This window comes from Tubulanus polymorphus, chromosome 1, assembly GCF_964204645.1.
Source record: "Tubulanus polymorphus chromosome 1, tnTubPoly1.2, whole genome shotgun sequence".
Lineage (NCBI taxonomy): Eukaryota > Metazoa > Nemertea > Palaeonemertea > Tubulaniformes > Tubulanidae > Tubulanus > Tubulanus polymorphus.
The window spans coordinates 13,961,287-13,978,491 of NC_134025.1; the positions used below are offsets into that span (position 1 = coordinate 13,961,287).

The window sequence follows — 17,205 nt, forward strand, 5'->3', positions numbered from 1 at the left end:
GGCATCGGTTTCGGGTGGTTCTTAGTACAACCGGTACTTGAATTTTAAAACGGCGTGGCTGATTGGCCAATATCGGCTTTGACATATCATTACAACGAATCAGCGTCGCTCTTTCTCATGGAAAGAATGCGGAAGTAACCGGCTGCTTAGTGATTAACATTATACCCAAACAAACGGCAAAACGGGCCGAAAAACGCAGTTACGATGAAGCAGAGCAAAGGTCCGGCTACTGGATTGTTAAAATATTTCAAACGTACGTACATATGAATAAGTGCTTGTTCGCCAGGCGAGGGGAAGTAGAAAAATTTACTTTGAAAAGTAATGTTGTCAATTCATTTCAGACTTTACAGTTACGCCTAAATTTAGTCTAGTACTAGTAGAGTTTCTGTTTAGTGTGTGTGAGTATAGGCTTGTATTAAGCCTTCCACAACACGGCATTGGCGATTAAAAGTGAAATTTATTTCAACTTTTTCTCTTAGTGTTACTTGCTCAAGCGAAAGAATTAGGCCTTAGGCTTAGACTTCAAAACTAATAAGTGATATTAATTTTCTTGCAGAACTTTTGTTTTTTTCTTGTGAATGGTAAGATAAGAATTTAATCTATCTGTCTTGGTCTTTTAATCTCTACTAATTCATTAGTTTCCCTCGACTTGGTCTATCCAGGGATATAGCTTTAAAATATAATACTGTCTTATTTATTCCACTGATTTAATCACACTTATCACCTTACATACTACGCACTTTTTGGCACAATGGTTTTGGGAGGATGCAAAACTTTTGGTATTGTATGTTTCAGCTTTGGGTAAGACAAATGTTGAATCAGAAACAGACGACAATCATGTCAATGAAATCAGAGTCGAATCGGAAGATGAAACCAGGGTGGAAACGGGAGTTGAACAACAAGTCAGTTTGAAATCTACTGTAGGTACTACACAGTGCATTGAAAAGAATCAAGACAAGATCCAGGAACCGAATGTCATTGGGTCTTCTCAATTCGTTGCTCCATGTTTCTATCAAAGAGCCTTTCCCAGACAAGGCCTCTGATATCATTAACAATAGTATTAATGTATGGCTCGGAAAAAAAGGCGCGCAGGAAGCTGCCAAGATCTGTAAGCAATAAAATTACCCCCTCTACCTCTGCTGGGATGACATCCTCCATAAGTGTTCAAACTGAAGATCTTTCAATTGGAATATCAACTGTTGGTGCATCAAGTCTCGATTCAACAACAGTTGACATTCCAATTGAATTCAGTGAAGTATCTGAATCTGAATCTGAAACATCAGATTGCATATCCAATGTTTTTGATGGAACACAAAAACTGCTCTAGTTGTTTTCATTAGATTTGGAATCTGATGATTCAGATTTTGAAGGATTTGAATCTATTTAAGATGTTATTCCACAGACGGTAGGGCAGTATCATGAAAATTCATTGTTTATTTTCTTCTATTCTTCAACAAGTTTTGCCCAAGTCTCTTCTGGACTTGAACTGTGAGTGCTACTGCGACATGTAAAAAAAACCAAAAAGCTTCTAGGAATAAAGGAGACACCCCTCATACACCACTCGCTTCAATCGGCTTTCTGACTGACTTACACACCTCAATGGGGATGCAGGCCTTCGTTTCAGCCTCATCTTTTTTGTCTGCGGCAAATTACGGGACCCTCCTGTTTCTCAAAGGGACCTGGCTTGTCAATTTCTTATTGAAAACACTGCAATTACTACACGTAATATCTGGGTCACATCATCGATTGAATTCTCAGGCTCTCCCAAGGAATTCGCTTCCGCAATGCGGGTTCCCCACAAATTATAGATCAGTATATTTAACATGGAAAGCTATGAGTGCAGTTTGCAAATAGTTTGCATCGTAGTGCAGCCATAACTGGTGAATTTTGAAACTTGTATTTAGTAATTCATCAAAAAAAAATCTTTCTTCCTGACCCTTTAAGTAATTGGAAATAATTTATTTGCTTAAGGCCAAAATACTTTAATTAATAGCAGGCACTATACATTAACGTTTTTATCACCCATCGTTGCCTGCTAATTGCCAGCTAAAAAATGTCCAACTCCATGTCTCTGTTAAAACTCGGCCCCTCCCAAGATTTTTAACAGATTTATTAGTGATTGTTGCAAAAAATCTATTGAAAATATTGTAGGCCTACTGAAAAATTATCACCAAAGTTGTTCAGAATGATGGACAAAAAATACAAATTTCCCCGCTGACTGGCAGTTCTGAGGCAATATCATTTTTTGACAGGCTTCATTTTATTCCTAGCTAAGACCCTGGGCACAGGTACAAATTTATACTGTACAGTACAGCTTAGAATTAACTTAATATGGTTATTGTTTAACGTTAACGTTTATTTTATGTTTTGTTTATGGCTAGAACAGAGATTGATTGGCGTTTTTGAAAGTAATTAAACGCGTACATCATTTAACGTGTTCAAATCGTGTGTACAACTGAAGTGATAAACAATAATGTGAAAACGATGCGCAATTTTTGTTAAGTTAATTCCAAGCTGTAGTACAGTATATAAATACCGGGTTATTCAACACCCCCTGGTGAACATACACAGAAACCAATGACAATGAAATTCCCATGCTCATAGAACATGTCATGAACAACAACTTTACAATTTATTATGGTAAGGTACCAATAGAAATGGATGATGAGCACTGTGAAGTCAAAACCTGATTCTGTCAACAGATGGATGAATGGATTAGATGAACAAGAAATGATCATAAAAGCATACTAGAGCAGAGCTCCTAGTGGACTAAAGAGGTGAACAAAATATAATGTTAAGATATGAGAGAATACTTGAAAACAGAAAACCAAATATTGTGCTCTATTGTGCAATGTAATTTAACCAAGAGGAAATCAAAATAACCAATGCTAAAAGTATAACATTTATTATAAAAGAAAAAGAATGAATCAACATCCACTTAGTAGGCCTGCATTTGACCAAAATATCACTAGTCAATGATACCCAGAAATTCAGGCATCAATAAGATTTGACCAAAATCATCCTTTCAGTTTCAGACTCAATAACATTGATCCAACATTTACATGAAATGATATTCCCAAAGTATTCCATGGGTGACGGAATGGGGCCCTGATGGAATGGGGCCTTCGAACATAACATAGAGGTCAACAAAAGGTGACTGATTGATAACGGTGATTTTCATGAAAATTGTCCCCTTACAAATGATGAACTAAGTGAAGTGAATAACTAAATCATAAAATATTTCCCACATCAGTGGAAAATGTAATTTCAAAATTTTACAAACCCGGGAAATATTATTTTGAAATGTTTCCCAAATGGTGACAATAATATACAATTTATAACAAATTGTGTGAAAGAAAAGCGGTTTTCTCCTCATAAAACCATTATGAAACTCACCTGCATCATTTTCACAGGCTGTAGTCTTAACGAACATATTTCATCCCAAGCTCCAATACCTGCAAAGTAATAAGGATATAAAGCATTTTGAAGTCTTATAGACCTAGCAAAGATCATCCTCAAACAGGAAAGCTGTAGTAAGACCAAATTCTCATACTACCTGAAAGAAATTTTACAGTAGCCGGACTTAACGCACAAACACGATTACTGAAGCCTCCATCTTTCAATACGAAATCCGATTTTTCTGTCATGCTTTCCAACAACAATATATTCTTGTTTGAAAACACAGGATCATTACCTGAAATGAGGATATTTTTCTGCTTAATGTCTTGATCATTTCATTGAGATGGTTTGAAAAAGAAAACATACATTTTAAGAAAACATGCCTAATCTTACATAGGAAGAAACCCACATCTGTATTTTTCAATTAAATAAGTTAACAATTCTTTAATGAACCGTTATGGGTCAGTTAGCAGTGTTCTCCATTTTAGAAAAACGAGGTCATATGGGCCCCCTTGAAAAATTTTATATTTGGAGGTGCTCTAATGAGTTTACCCAGCATTTGGGGTCATAAACAACTAGTTAAAGTTTGGTAATGTCTATATAAGCGATAGTCAGCAGTTTGCTTGAAGTGCTTTCCTGCCGGAGATTGGTAAGCCTACATACATGAAATGGTTAGATGTTATTTTATCTACTTATATAATCAGATTTGGTCGATAAAGCTTAGCAAGCATTCATTAATTCAAATCAGAAAAACATTTTGGGGGACTTCGATAAGTAATCATGATATATTTTGTCTACTCAATGGGAGACTAGAAAATCGAGGCTGCTGGTTCATTTATTCACGCGCAGTGCAGCAGTGTCGTGATCTCCCCGTGCATTGATTTATATTCTTAACATGCTGGGAAATCCTCAGATATTTATACCTAAATGTGCCGAGTCTAAACCGTTTATACAATCATTGACATATTACTTAATTCAAATGGCGCAAAGCTATGTATTTGACTCACTATTTACACAATTATTGACATACCGGTTAATATTTCAACTCCTTGGGAAGACACTGATCAATTTTTTCGTAGGGCTGCTTGACTTTTAAAGAAAGACAGTAGAAAATAATAGGGGTGGATTTTTCTTTTTGAGAAAATTCTAGGGGCAGCCCACCCCTCAAAAACCCCTTACGAAGAACACAGATAGCATTCTTGGCAGATAAATCTACACAATGCTACTTTTACATGCATTTCATGAATATACATCGCACAGAAGAGAATACACAGGATAAAATAGCCAAGATCGCTGGGATTGGTGAGAGGGGAATTAAGTTCAGTCTTCAAAACAGAGACCAACAGAAAATCAATCAAAATTCATTTTTACAGCTAAATCTATTTTATTTACTAGGAGATCCCATCATTTCTTAATATACGTCTAGCTGCAGAGCCATTTTATAGAACAAATTACATTTGAGACATTTTTGGCTGTGTCAAACGCTTTACGTGAAAGGTATTTCAATTTGAATTAGAAATGAGGCTGGTAATATTACGCACACATATATGGGTGTATTGCTTCATTTTTAAAACATGGACAATGCAATGATGAAGATAAAACCATACACTTATTATTGAAATCTAAAGTAATAGATAAATTTCCCATGTCCATTGATTCGTGATATCATTTTTCAAGTAAAGGAGATTATAAAATGTATTTCCCCTTAATCTAAATTTTTTCATTAATTTCTGACAGGCTGCCAATTATTCATGACGGGCCTTAAAGATCTGGTGCCTATCATGAGACAGGGGAGTCAAATAAATTATTTCAGGGCCTTACATTCTATACCCAGGAAATGGATAAGAAATGCTACAATAGGAGCTGAACTTAAGTGCCCTGTCAAATGTAATGCGCTCTGAGCAGCTTTGCTGGATTTAGTGCTATATAAGATACATATTAATAGGGTTTCTGCTGCTTTGCAGCAACCCTCTTGTAGTTCTCTATATTATTACCTTTTCCACTTTCCAGACAAATTTTTTTCATAAAATGTAACTCCACCCAGATTCGACTAACAGCTTATAAAGGTAATTTTTAATTCTGACAGAAATATAACTTAGCGTCTGACCATTTCGAATTTGCGTATAGTAATTTATTATGAATTAATATTGCGTAAAAGAATTTTATCATGTCAGAAGAACGAACAAGAATGAAAGTAGGCATAATTATAATATCTAGGCTACATTGAGATTTAAGATAGCCCTATAATAGCCTTACAAGCGGCATAGTGAATAGACGCGCTAGCGCAGCGGGTAACTTTCTGGTCTGACGTGCAAATTAAGATTGAGTTCTTAATAGAACAAATCAAGATCTTCAGTGATGTGATAATATCACAATGCTTCACGAATGCATGTTGAAATCCATTATCATTTATTGAGTACACGTGGTTTAATTCAGTTTCAAAGCTGGATCACATCAAAAACATGGTATAAATACATATACACATAAGGGCCATATGCCAACGGATACGATTAGTTCATGCAACTTCCAACGGAACTATGAAAGCGCCAAACATTAGTACTTTTTATGTGGTAGCCCTTGTGGATCCACATATCCCGGATATGTGTCGCACTCCTTCAAAATAGTCGTTATAAACTGATAAGAATTATTTGGTGAAATCTTTGTGCGCTTCCAAGTGCGACTTCCAAAACAAGCAAGGCAGAAACCCGTTGTCGCTGCTTTGCAGCTATATTTATTATTATTATTATTATTATTACACGGCTGCATACATTAACCTAGAACTTAAGCTTAATCACTTATCACATGATCTTGTAACCAAACCAATACTGACATCAATTAGCAGTGGACTTGCCATAGGCGACTGCAGTTGACTCACTGGCAAACTGCCTAAGACGACTGAAGTCAACAGCCTGAACTATCCTGCATTAAAAGTACCTACCCTACCAAATTTTGGACATGAACCGTAAACAAAGGTATCTTTTTTTTGCCAAATCCATCACTCATTACAGCTAATATTTCTCAAGAATGATTATTATGTATATGTGTAACATAATCTATCGTTAAAAACAAAAGCTATTGTGGGCTACACTTGATCTTTAAAAGCTGTTCATATCCTAAAAAAAAAAAAATACAAATACTATGACCAAAGTTGACAGAGACATTGTTTCATTGAGACTTGAATAAAATGTGGAGACTAATGAATGATAACATTCACTAGCTGGCTTAACACAGTTAATATAATAAGTTAATGTCAATTAGGAATCTATCTCAGTAAGGCCTATTCAAATATTCAAATGTTGCGCATGTGGTAATGTCATTGTTTACATCTGATGTCATTGATAAATTGAAGCGTGCAGCTTAGCCTGCTTGTCAATCAACATAATTGGTTTACACTAAAAATGCGCTAACTTGAAAAAACTATGTGTATCAATCTGTAATTTTGACACAATATCCTATGCTAAATACCTTTCTTTAAAAGTTTATTTGGTGTGAATCAGATCAAAAATATTTCTAACATCTAAGTTATGAATAACTTTTGTAGTGGAGGCGAGTGTCGGCATCAACGTGAGCGGGTACCGTAGGCTTTCACAGACCACAGCAGTAATTCTCAATATTTTGAACATCTATTTAAACAATTTAGAGGCCTTCCGTGCATTCATGAGGAGTAAACTATACACACCAACTGCCACTTTGCATAGACTTCATACGGATGCTCCATGACACAATCAACGATCAACGCAGTTGAACATGGCGCTTCATACAGGCGCAGCATTGTATTGATGCGCGAGTCGATGTAATCATTTGTTTTAACCACTACATGGGCATTCATTCAGAATATCTTAATCTATCTATCAAGATAACTATAATATTCTTAAGACAAACGAATTTCTTTGTGGACCTATTTCATTAAGGCGTATCACTCAAATCTGAAAACAAGAAGCGATTTTCTTAATATGGACTTACCTAAATTGACATGAGTGTATGTTTAATTAGCATCAAAATTAAACATTGGTAGTCTAGATTTGAGATTATAAGCAAACAAATGAAAAATAGTGAAAACTATTGGAATGAATTCAATTGATGGGTGAAGACTGACTTTTTACAGACTTAGATCGAAAGGACGGAATTATTAAGAAACTAGAAAAATTCTTTCTATGTGGTTGGGTTAGAAACAATTTCGATCGAAGACACTCAGTGACAGTTAAAGGCCGAGGAGCAGTATAAAAGCCCAATCAATGTCAAAGATGGCAGTACCCACGAAGCAATAGTGCAGTGGAGAGCTCCAACGGTTGAAACTGGAATTCTATTTTCTCTGTCAGTTATCCGATTTGGACCCTCCTTTTTGTCAGACATATGAATTAATGTGAAATATATTCATTTCTGCAGTCAAAAATGTGTTTTAGGCCCTCCTCTACGAGAAATTAAGCATTTTAGTTGGTATTTCCTTCAAAATTTGAATCTTTGAATGACATAGAGGGAGGAGTTATCCAGTGAATTAGTGTAGCTCACAGAGCACATAAACAGTAATTTGATACCTATAGTCATCAGTATACATAAACAAAACATAGCCTCATTCATAGTACCAAAATTTGGCAACATCAAAACTTTTTCTATGGTCAATGGATCAGTCTGAAATCTCGTACACTTGTTTAGCTATCTACCATCAATGATGTGTCCAAATTTCATGGAAATCGGATAAAAATTAATGATTTTCAAAAAATTTGAAATGTCTCTAAAATCTTTAATCTTGGCCCTATCTCTACAAAAAAACATCGCTAGCATCAGATTTTCATTCCCACTATGACTAGATTACTTAAAATTAGTTTAGAATTTGATATGAAAACCTTTATGAATTTGTCAAATTTAACTGTGTGTGACCTGCTTTTCTGTTGTGAGCCAACCTCGCTCACTCTAAACACTATAAACAAGATACTGTAGTTAGTGGGACGGCCGATCTCAAGTGTTTGCCACCTGGTTAACTAGCATCCATACTCATCGGCCTTTAAAGGCCGAGGAGCAGTATAAAAGCCCAATCAATGTCAAAGATGGCAGTACCCATGAAGCAATAGTGCAGTGGAGAGCTCCAACGGTTGAAACTGGAAATCTCCTATTTTCTCTGTCAGTTATCCGATTTGGACCCTCCTTTTTGTCAGACATATGTATTAATGTGTAATATATTCATTTCTGCAGTCAAAAATGTGTTTTAGGCCCTCCTCTACGAGAAATTAAGCTTTTTAGTTGGTATTTTCTTCAAAATTTGAATCTTTGAATGACATAGAGGGAGGAGTTATCCAGTGAATTAGTGTAGCTCACAGAGCACATGAACAGTAATTTGATACCTATAGTCATCAGTATACATAAACAAAACATAGCCTCATTCATAGTACCAAAATTAGGCAACATCAAAACTTTTTCTATGGTCAATGGCTCAGTCTGAAATTTCGTACACTTGTTTAGTTATCTACCATCAATGTTGTGTCCAAATTTCATGGAAATCGGATAAAAATTAATGATTTTCAAAAAATTTGAAATGTCTCTAAAATCTTTAATCTTGGCCCTATCTCTACAAAAAAACATCGCTAGCATCAGATTTTCATTCCCACTATGACTAGATTACTTAAAATTAGTTTAGAATTTGATATGAAAACCTTTATGAATTTGTCAAATTTAACTGTGTGTGACCTGCTTTTCTGTTGTGAGCCAACCTCGCTCACTCTAAACACTATAAACAAGATACTGTAGTTAGTGGGACAGCCGATCTCAAGTGTTTGCCACCTGGTTAACTAGCATCCATACTCATCGGCCTTTAAAGGCCGAGGAGCAGTATAAAAGCCCAATCAATGTCAAAGATGGCAGTACCCATGAAGCAATAGTGCAGTGGAGAGCTCCAACGGTTGAAACTGGAAATCTCCTATTTTCTCTGTCAGTTATCCGATTTGGACCCTCCTTTTTGTCAGACATATGTATTAATGTGTAATACATTCATTTCTGCAGTCAAAAATGTGTTTTAGGCCCTCCTCTACGAGAAATTAAGCTTTTTAGTTGGTATTTTCTTCAAAATTTGAATCTTTGAATGACATAGAGGGAGGAGTTATCCAGTGAATTAGTGTAGCTCACAGAGCACATGAACAGTAATTTGATACCTATAGTCATCAGTATACATAAACAAAACATAGCCTCATTCATAGTACCAAAATTAGGCAACATCAAAACTTTTTCTATGGTCAATGGCTCAGTCTGAAATTTCGTACACTTGTTTAGTTATCTACCATCAATGTTGTGTCCAAATTTCATGGAAATCGGATAAAAATTAATGATTTTCAAAAAATTTGAAATGTCTCTAAAATCTTTAATCTTGGCCCTATCTCTACAAAAAAAGATCGCTTGCATCAGATTTTCATTCCCACTATGACTAGATTACTTAAAATTAGTTTAGAACTTGATATGAAAACTTTTATGAATTTGTCAAATTTAACTGTGTGTGACCTGCTTTTCTGTTGTGAGCCAACCTCACTCACTCTAAACATTATAAACAAGATACTGTAGTTAGTGGGACGGCCGATCTCAAGTGTTTGCCACCCGGTTAACTAGCATCCATACTCCTCGGCCTTTAAGAATAAGACCATCATAACGAACTACACAATTCAACACCAGGCCACTGCAACGTGAGAACAAAACTTGTACGCCGATCAGAGGCCACAGTCTACAACCCCTCTTAGTTGCCGCGCCGATCCGTAGCTACTCTGTTGCATAATCATCTCATCAATATACCTTAACATCATATTGTAGTGCAAGTATGATGTAGGCTAGAGGTCAAGACGATACCCGCACAGAGGCAGAATCGTAGCGAACGAGCCGTGTCAAATCTTCTGTTCGATTTCAACTATATACTGCACAATGTTGGTCCACCAGTGCGGTGTTATTTAATGCATATCAGTATTGTTTAAAATTCATCTGCATATCAATACAAACGTTTTTTTTCGTCAAGATGACCTCGGGCGTATGCATAGATAATTTCAGCTCAAACATTTTCAAACGAATTTCTATCAATAGATTATCCTTTATCTAAAGAATAACAGCCGCCTTGATTTTGGTGAGCTACACGTGTTACTAAAACGAGGGCGCCATCATCACAGCTCTGGAGTAAATATTGCAAACTACGCCTTGCATCAACATGGAATTTTCAGCACAGTACAAGATGCTTATTAATCTTTCTCATCTTTCTCTGAATTTTAGTTAGAGTAAATCAGATGACAGCAATTATTTAGGGTTTTCTGTTACTTCACAGAAAACCCTATTGAGATTCGCTTGTTTCTCATTATTATTATTTTATGTCACACTATTTTCACTAAAAGAACATAGGCTTTATTACCTTGCCACTGTTGCCGATACAATCCGTATTATATCCTTCAGCTCACTTCGATCAACAAATACTCTGTGCGTATTATCATGAATCAACGTTACAAAAGCACTGTCGGGCTGTAAACATCGAAAATTGGGCCCAATTCAATGAGGTGACATGCTTTTCTGAGTCGTCATCCCGAAATCCACCGGAGGCTGCTCGTCACTTCGATTATCAATTTAAGTGTAAATAAATAAATTTAGTGCCGCAGGACATTCAGCCGCGGTCAGTAAATTTTAACAATTACCCATTTTCTTCATCAGTACACTCAGTGCTTCATCTAGCCAAAAATGGAGGGGCTGTCCACCCCGCCCCTGAAAATAGCCGCCCTTGTGCCCTTCAGATGTGTCCCATGCTCGCCCTTGTGCCCTCATCACTTGCGGTAGGTCCGCCCTCGAGTCACGAGTAATGAGTCAGGGCTTTCAAAATAAGCTTTCGCACCCGACTGTTAGTAATAATCGTGCGACGGCTATGAAATATCTCGAATGATATCAACGATAGTAGCTCATGTGATCAGTGGTTATATTTAAATGTACTGCAGTCAGTGTGCATCGTGTGAAAACGTGCCTCAGACGCGTGGCCTAGTTTTAGTTTCCAAGAAATTGGCTGCCTTCCAAACTACTGCCAATCATTCTAGCGACTGCCGTTATAAAGCTGGTAGTGTATATTCGATGGATTGTTTCGTTTTGAACACATCGTGATGCTCTGGATCTTTTTATCTAGACTATTAGACAAATTTTATATACACAAGGTGAAAAACTTTTTTCTGTGAACTCACAGAGAGACTTGCAGAGACAATTAGTTTGAGTGGCCTAATAGCAAAAATGTGTTCTTAAGCTGGCTGCCTACCAATTATCAACAGTCACTCGCCAATCACTAACACTATCAATTTAAATCAATTAATTTGATATTTCTAAGATTAAAAATATGCAATTTCATGTAGGCCTATACACTATTGCTGGCTTTTTTTCGCTGTATCATTTGCTTTTTGAGATTGCTTTTTTCTGCCATTTTTTGTCTGCAACTGGTTTTCCAAATAATTTTGAAAGCCCTATCTGATTATTTTTGTTCATTGACAGGCATAGGTGTAAGGATGTACTGTGGTCAAGTGTGTCACTCATGGCAAGAGTGAAACATAGTTTCTAGTCCTCAATTGTAGTAGGGGGTACCTCGATTCTATGCAATAGGGAACATTGCAGGTTGCCCCTAAAACGGACGTGAGTGCGTTATTATGTGCCCTTGCTCCAATGGAATCACGTGTAAAAATGCCCTTATTTGAAATCAGCACCCTGCCCTTTTTTTAATGCTAGATGAAGCACTGACACTTTACCGATCTTATATACTACTCTAAATATTATATACTACTCTAAATATGATAAGCACTGTCAAGCTGTAAAGATCGATGAATCAACTTGTGTCTTTACATCGTCGTTCCACGGATCCGCTGCGAGATCTCCTCGCTATGAGAATCAAATCAAGTACAAATAGATTTCTTACTCCCAGTGATTTGGCCGCGGGCTTCTAACAGTTAGTTTCTTTATCGGATGTTTACTAGGATAAATCATTAGAGTACCGGCGAGTCGTATAGGCCTAAACTAAACACGCCGAACTGATGCAGCGGAGAGAAGCTGTTTTGGTGACGAGGTATCAATAAATGGATTTGTTACTACCAGTGATTCGGCCGCGGGTTTCAACCATTTATCAATATTCTATTTTTCCTACAGTACATACCAATCTTTACCAAATCCACGGAATATTCACTAAATGCCTGTACATTACACATTCTTATCCGTAAGCTGGACTCAAGCTTGATATTCGGAGTGAGAGTCTCGGATGCTGCAGTGGATAGGAGATCGTTACTAGGTCGCTTGAAGTGTTTATTGAGTTGTACGCGACCTTTAGGCCTACAGAGCTTTACTGTGTCAAGCAAACATAGTATAGGCCTAATTGTTGTGATTATTTAGGCCTACGGACTCGTGGATTGAACTTTAAACAAAATTTGCAATAAAAAATTCGGCAACATTGCTGCGACGCGAAATAGGCCTACAAAAGATTTACTATTTCATAATCCGAAAATGAAATCAATCTTATGATTGAATTCCCCATGGACCTATCCCTGTTAAATAAGGTGTAGGAATACGATGTTTAGGAGGGTTGAAATTCAATAGGCCTAAGACCAATCTGTAAAGTTGTTAGGCCTACGCATATACATAGGCCTACATAGGCTATACTATTAGCCTCTACTAGGTTAAAACTAAGTTCACTGTAAAGGAGGAATCAGATTTATTAAAATGCATGTATGAGTGATTAACTGGTTCTGACTTGCAATGATCAATCACAATTATAAACGATATTTTATTGGAAAAAATGAAGATTTTTTTGAAAATTTCGTCTGAGCAGACAGCTTTATAAACCAGACTTTTCATTTGAGTTTTATAACCATTAATGAAACTGGCATGCAACTCCGTGCAAAAGACCTTTCGCTCAAAAATTTTTTTGTCCGAACAAAGATTTTTTCGTTCGAACCAATAATATTTTGTTCTAGGTTCTTGTTCTTTTGTTTTCTTCTTTTGTCCAAACGAAAGATTTTTTGTTCGAACAATTGTTCGATCGAACAGAATCGTTTCCATTCGAGCAGAATTTTCATGTTGGAACATTAAGTTTTTCGTCCGAACAAGTATATTGTAATAAGTTTTTCATCCGAACACAAAGTATAAAGTATATTGTTAAATCGAACACAATTGTTTTCATTCAAACATTAGTTTCAACAAAAATTTTTTGTCAGGACAAAAAGTTTTTCATTTCAACAATAACATAGCTTTTTATTCAACCAATTTTTTTTGTCAGGACGAAGAAAAGTTTTCGTTCGCACAAAAAGTGTATTGTTCGATCAAACAGAATTGTTTTTATTGGAACAAGATTTTCTTCGGAACATTAAGTTTTTTGTTCAAACAAATGTATTGTTCGATCGAAGCGTTTTTCATTCCAAAGAACAAAATTTTGGTGGAACTAAATAGTCTTTTTGTTATAATGAGTAATCCTAATTCGAACAAAATAATCTTCTCATTCGAACACAAAGGCATAATCTGAACCTGGGTTTTCTTCGTATCCAATATCCATATCATACCTTTCAGGTAGCAGCCCATCTTTCTGACCACGAACAGAACACAGCTTGTTTAGGTCATTTAGGAAATATACTCCGTCTGGTACATTTTGGATTACTCTGTATATCATCTATCAGGACAGTGAAGAGTAGACGACTTAAGGTGTGTTCACACGACGAAATTAAGACCGGTCTAAATTTGGTCTGGTCCAATCTAGACCGGACCAAGCATTTACACGCGCAAAAATACCGTTCTAAATTAGACCGGTCTAGTTTAGACCTTTGCAGTAGAGTGTCAGTCCAGTTTATTAAGTTTTAAATGCTTTTATTACCGTTTATGTAATTATTTTTAAGTACTCTTTTCCTCCCTATTCAATGGAAATGTTTGGAGCGTAATTCCTATATAATTCCTTCGTATATCGCGATCATCATCTGTTTACTGCCATGCTTTGAAACGTGTTTAAATGACACTAAGAGTTTCAGCATGATAGAATAAAATCGAATTCGCAAAAATGTATAAACCTGACAGAGGATCGAATTGGTCAAATACCATTTTAAGTACGAAGTTGTTACCCGTACGTGACTGAACGATGATATCCACAGGTTAGCCATACGTGAGTTCCCTACAAACGCCGTACGTGAGTTTCTATAATCTGCAAACGCACATGCGTGAAAGAATAGAGTTTGGGTTAGGTGAGGCTAGGCTATTTGAAAGGCTGAATCCAAGAACATGTCTATCGCACTTTTGAGCCCAAACGTCTACTTTTACTTAGTAGCCACTTGAGAACAATAAGCAATTAACGATATCAGCCACTTTTCCAGTAGTATACATTTCAAAACAGTCACTCTGGAATAGTATTCCTTTCAATTCGGTTGGTTTTCTATAGTGGCTGTTTCGAAGAGTCTACTATTGAAAAGTGACCATTTTGAAACATCTGGTTTCGATAGTGCACACTAGCAGTAGAGGTGACTGTAAAACCACCCGCCTGTTAACAGTGACTTTGTGATAGTAACTCCTACCATAGCAGCTACTCTCAAAACACATCGTTTCTAAAAGTCAACTATTGAAAAGTGACCATTTTGAGATCGCTTGCCAGATTCCCTGTTATAAATACACTGTAGCAACATATGCTTCAGATTTGCAGTGATACGTGACAATATAAACATACTGAGAAACTCTACTCACGCTATAGTTTGGGGTATAGTTCTATTAAGAGTGACTCAGTTGAGATCTGAAGATATTGAAGATACTATCTTTGAGGATGTGAAATGTAATGAGCGATTCCCAACTCTCAATTGGAGTTAAATTTGTTAACAAATTGTCAATAGTTATGTAGTTTTAAGATAAATCAAAATTTCCTTCTTTTCATGGCGATGTAATTGAATAAAAAAATCAATTTGAACAAATGCAGCTATTTTCAAGCATAGGTCTGCATTTATTTTTGATTTAAATTCTTAGATTAAAAGCGCAAAAATTCAGGCTAACCTCTCATTATTGAAATGGTGGTTTATCTTCAAACGGGGGCCTGGATGTCTTTGCATCTTAAATTAAGATGTGCATTTCGGAGTGTTCGAATTTCCCTGAATTCTAATTTTGCGAAATCATTGATTTTTTTCAAACAAAATATGCTTTATCCATGTGGATTTTTAACATTCTAAAGAAATCATCTAAATTGTGCCCATATTTGATCGAATTTAATAGAAGAAACTTTGTATGGTATTCAAGATTTCATTTGGATTACGGTAACGGCCTTTGGTGATTGTCCCTGGGGTCATGAATGAAGAAATCCCGTAATAGAATTTTAAATATGATAAAATTTGTGAAACCGCAACGTTTTGACTGTAGACTAACAGCCATCATCAGGTGGAATGTAGACATTCCTAGTGATAAGGGCTTTTAGTAAGATGGCTGTCAGTCAACAGCTGAAACGTTGTGGTTTAACTATAATAAATTTCATGATACAAAATTCTATTGTGGAATTTCTTCATTTGTCTACAGTTAACACGCTTTAGAGTATTTTATTCGACTTCTTCGGGTCATGTAGCCGTTTAGATCGAAAATTTACTAATCGGCAAAGAAGGGATATAAAACCGTGTTGGTCGCTATGAGAGGGATTCCCTGTATATCTGCACCTTAAACCGGTACCTTTGTTAGTTCTAGCCCACATTCACTTCCAAATTCAAGTATTGGTAACGTTGGTTTAAGATAATTTGAGAAAAAGAGTTTAGTTGGAGAAAACTGATAATTCAGTTAATGAGTTAACTGATAATCTTATAATTCAGCGATCATTGGTTCATCGATTCGGCGAAGTTCAAACACCGTACATTTTGGCATGTTATTGTATTGGCACCTTGAAATAAAGTTTCATAGAGATATTGCGGTGCTAAGTTTATCAATATTAAAAGGTAATTACTTATGGTTTGTGGTCTTTTGGTGGCCAATGCAGTTTGTTCATTCGTTCATCAATCACTGTCTAGTTAGCCAGTGTAATTGACCTGCTGACCGATAGCTGCTGCTGGGTTTTTGATAACCTATATAAACAATTTACTCAACAAAGTGGGAAAGTATGTGAAACTAGAATTACAGCATATTGCATTTCTTTCACATCTTAAGCCAAAAGAAGTTTTCTCTATCAAATGAAATTGCTGACTTCAAAATTACGTGAACATCTCAACACTGCACTTTTATACGATAATCGTTTGATCTTTTATAATAAGTTGGTAATTTCATTTCAACCAAACTGTATAACTACGAAATAAGATTTTGATTATGGTATGATTTCTAGCAAGCGATAAAATGATTCAATATTCATTAACGAACAAGCAGAGAACAGCGTGACAAAGTGAACATCACATGGATTATTTAAAAATCGTTTGTATCGAAATAAACAATTAATTCAAGGTTAATTGTAAGTATTTTAGACACATTTTTTTCGTAATTCATTTTTTGAACATATGATTTTATTTGTATATTCCTCTCTCATATACCCTTAAAAACAAATTAAGCCTAAAAGACAAATTTATTTTTTGTCTTGTCTTTCTTTTCTACAAAATCAAAGATTTATGAACGCACCAGAATGTTTTATAATCGCAAATGTAAAGAATTCTAGGACTGGCACTATATTTTAGTATTAATGGATTTAATCCATGATGATGTTATATGAATGAATAGTTTTCCATTTTGTTGAGCGTAATATAATTTAGGGGATTCTTAGCATCTCAAAAACTTTGATTTTCTATTCACAGAACTGGATTCAAAGCATACAGAGTTCTGTACACAAAGCATATAGGGTTTAACAGT

At 35.9% G+C, this 17,205-nt stretch overlaps 1 protein-coding gene across 2 annotated transcripts in view; it reads right to left on the reverse strand.

The window, feature by feature from the left end:
• LOC141915408 (ubiquinone biosynthesis monooxygenase COQ6, mitochondrial-like) overlaps positions 1-17,205 on the reverse strand; it is a 143,425-nt gene that overhangs the window by 116,097 nt on the left and 10,123 nt on the right. For both annotated transcript variants that reach the window (XM_074806927.1, XM_074806925.1), the window contains exons 2-3: positions 3,557-3,694; positions 3,397-3,455 (exon numbers count right to left, since the gene is read on the reverse strand). In XM_074806927.1, the coding sequence (XP_074663028.1) occupies positions 3,397-3,455; positions 3,557-3,694 (197 nt within the window). The remainder of the gene's footprint in view (positions 1-3,396; positions 3,456-3,556; positions 3,695-17,205) is intronic.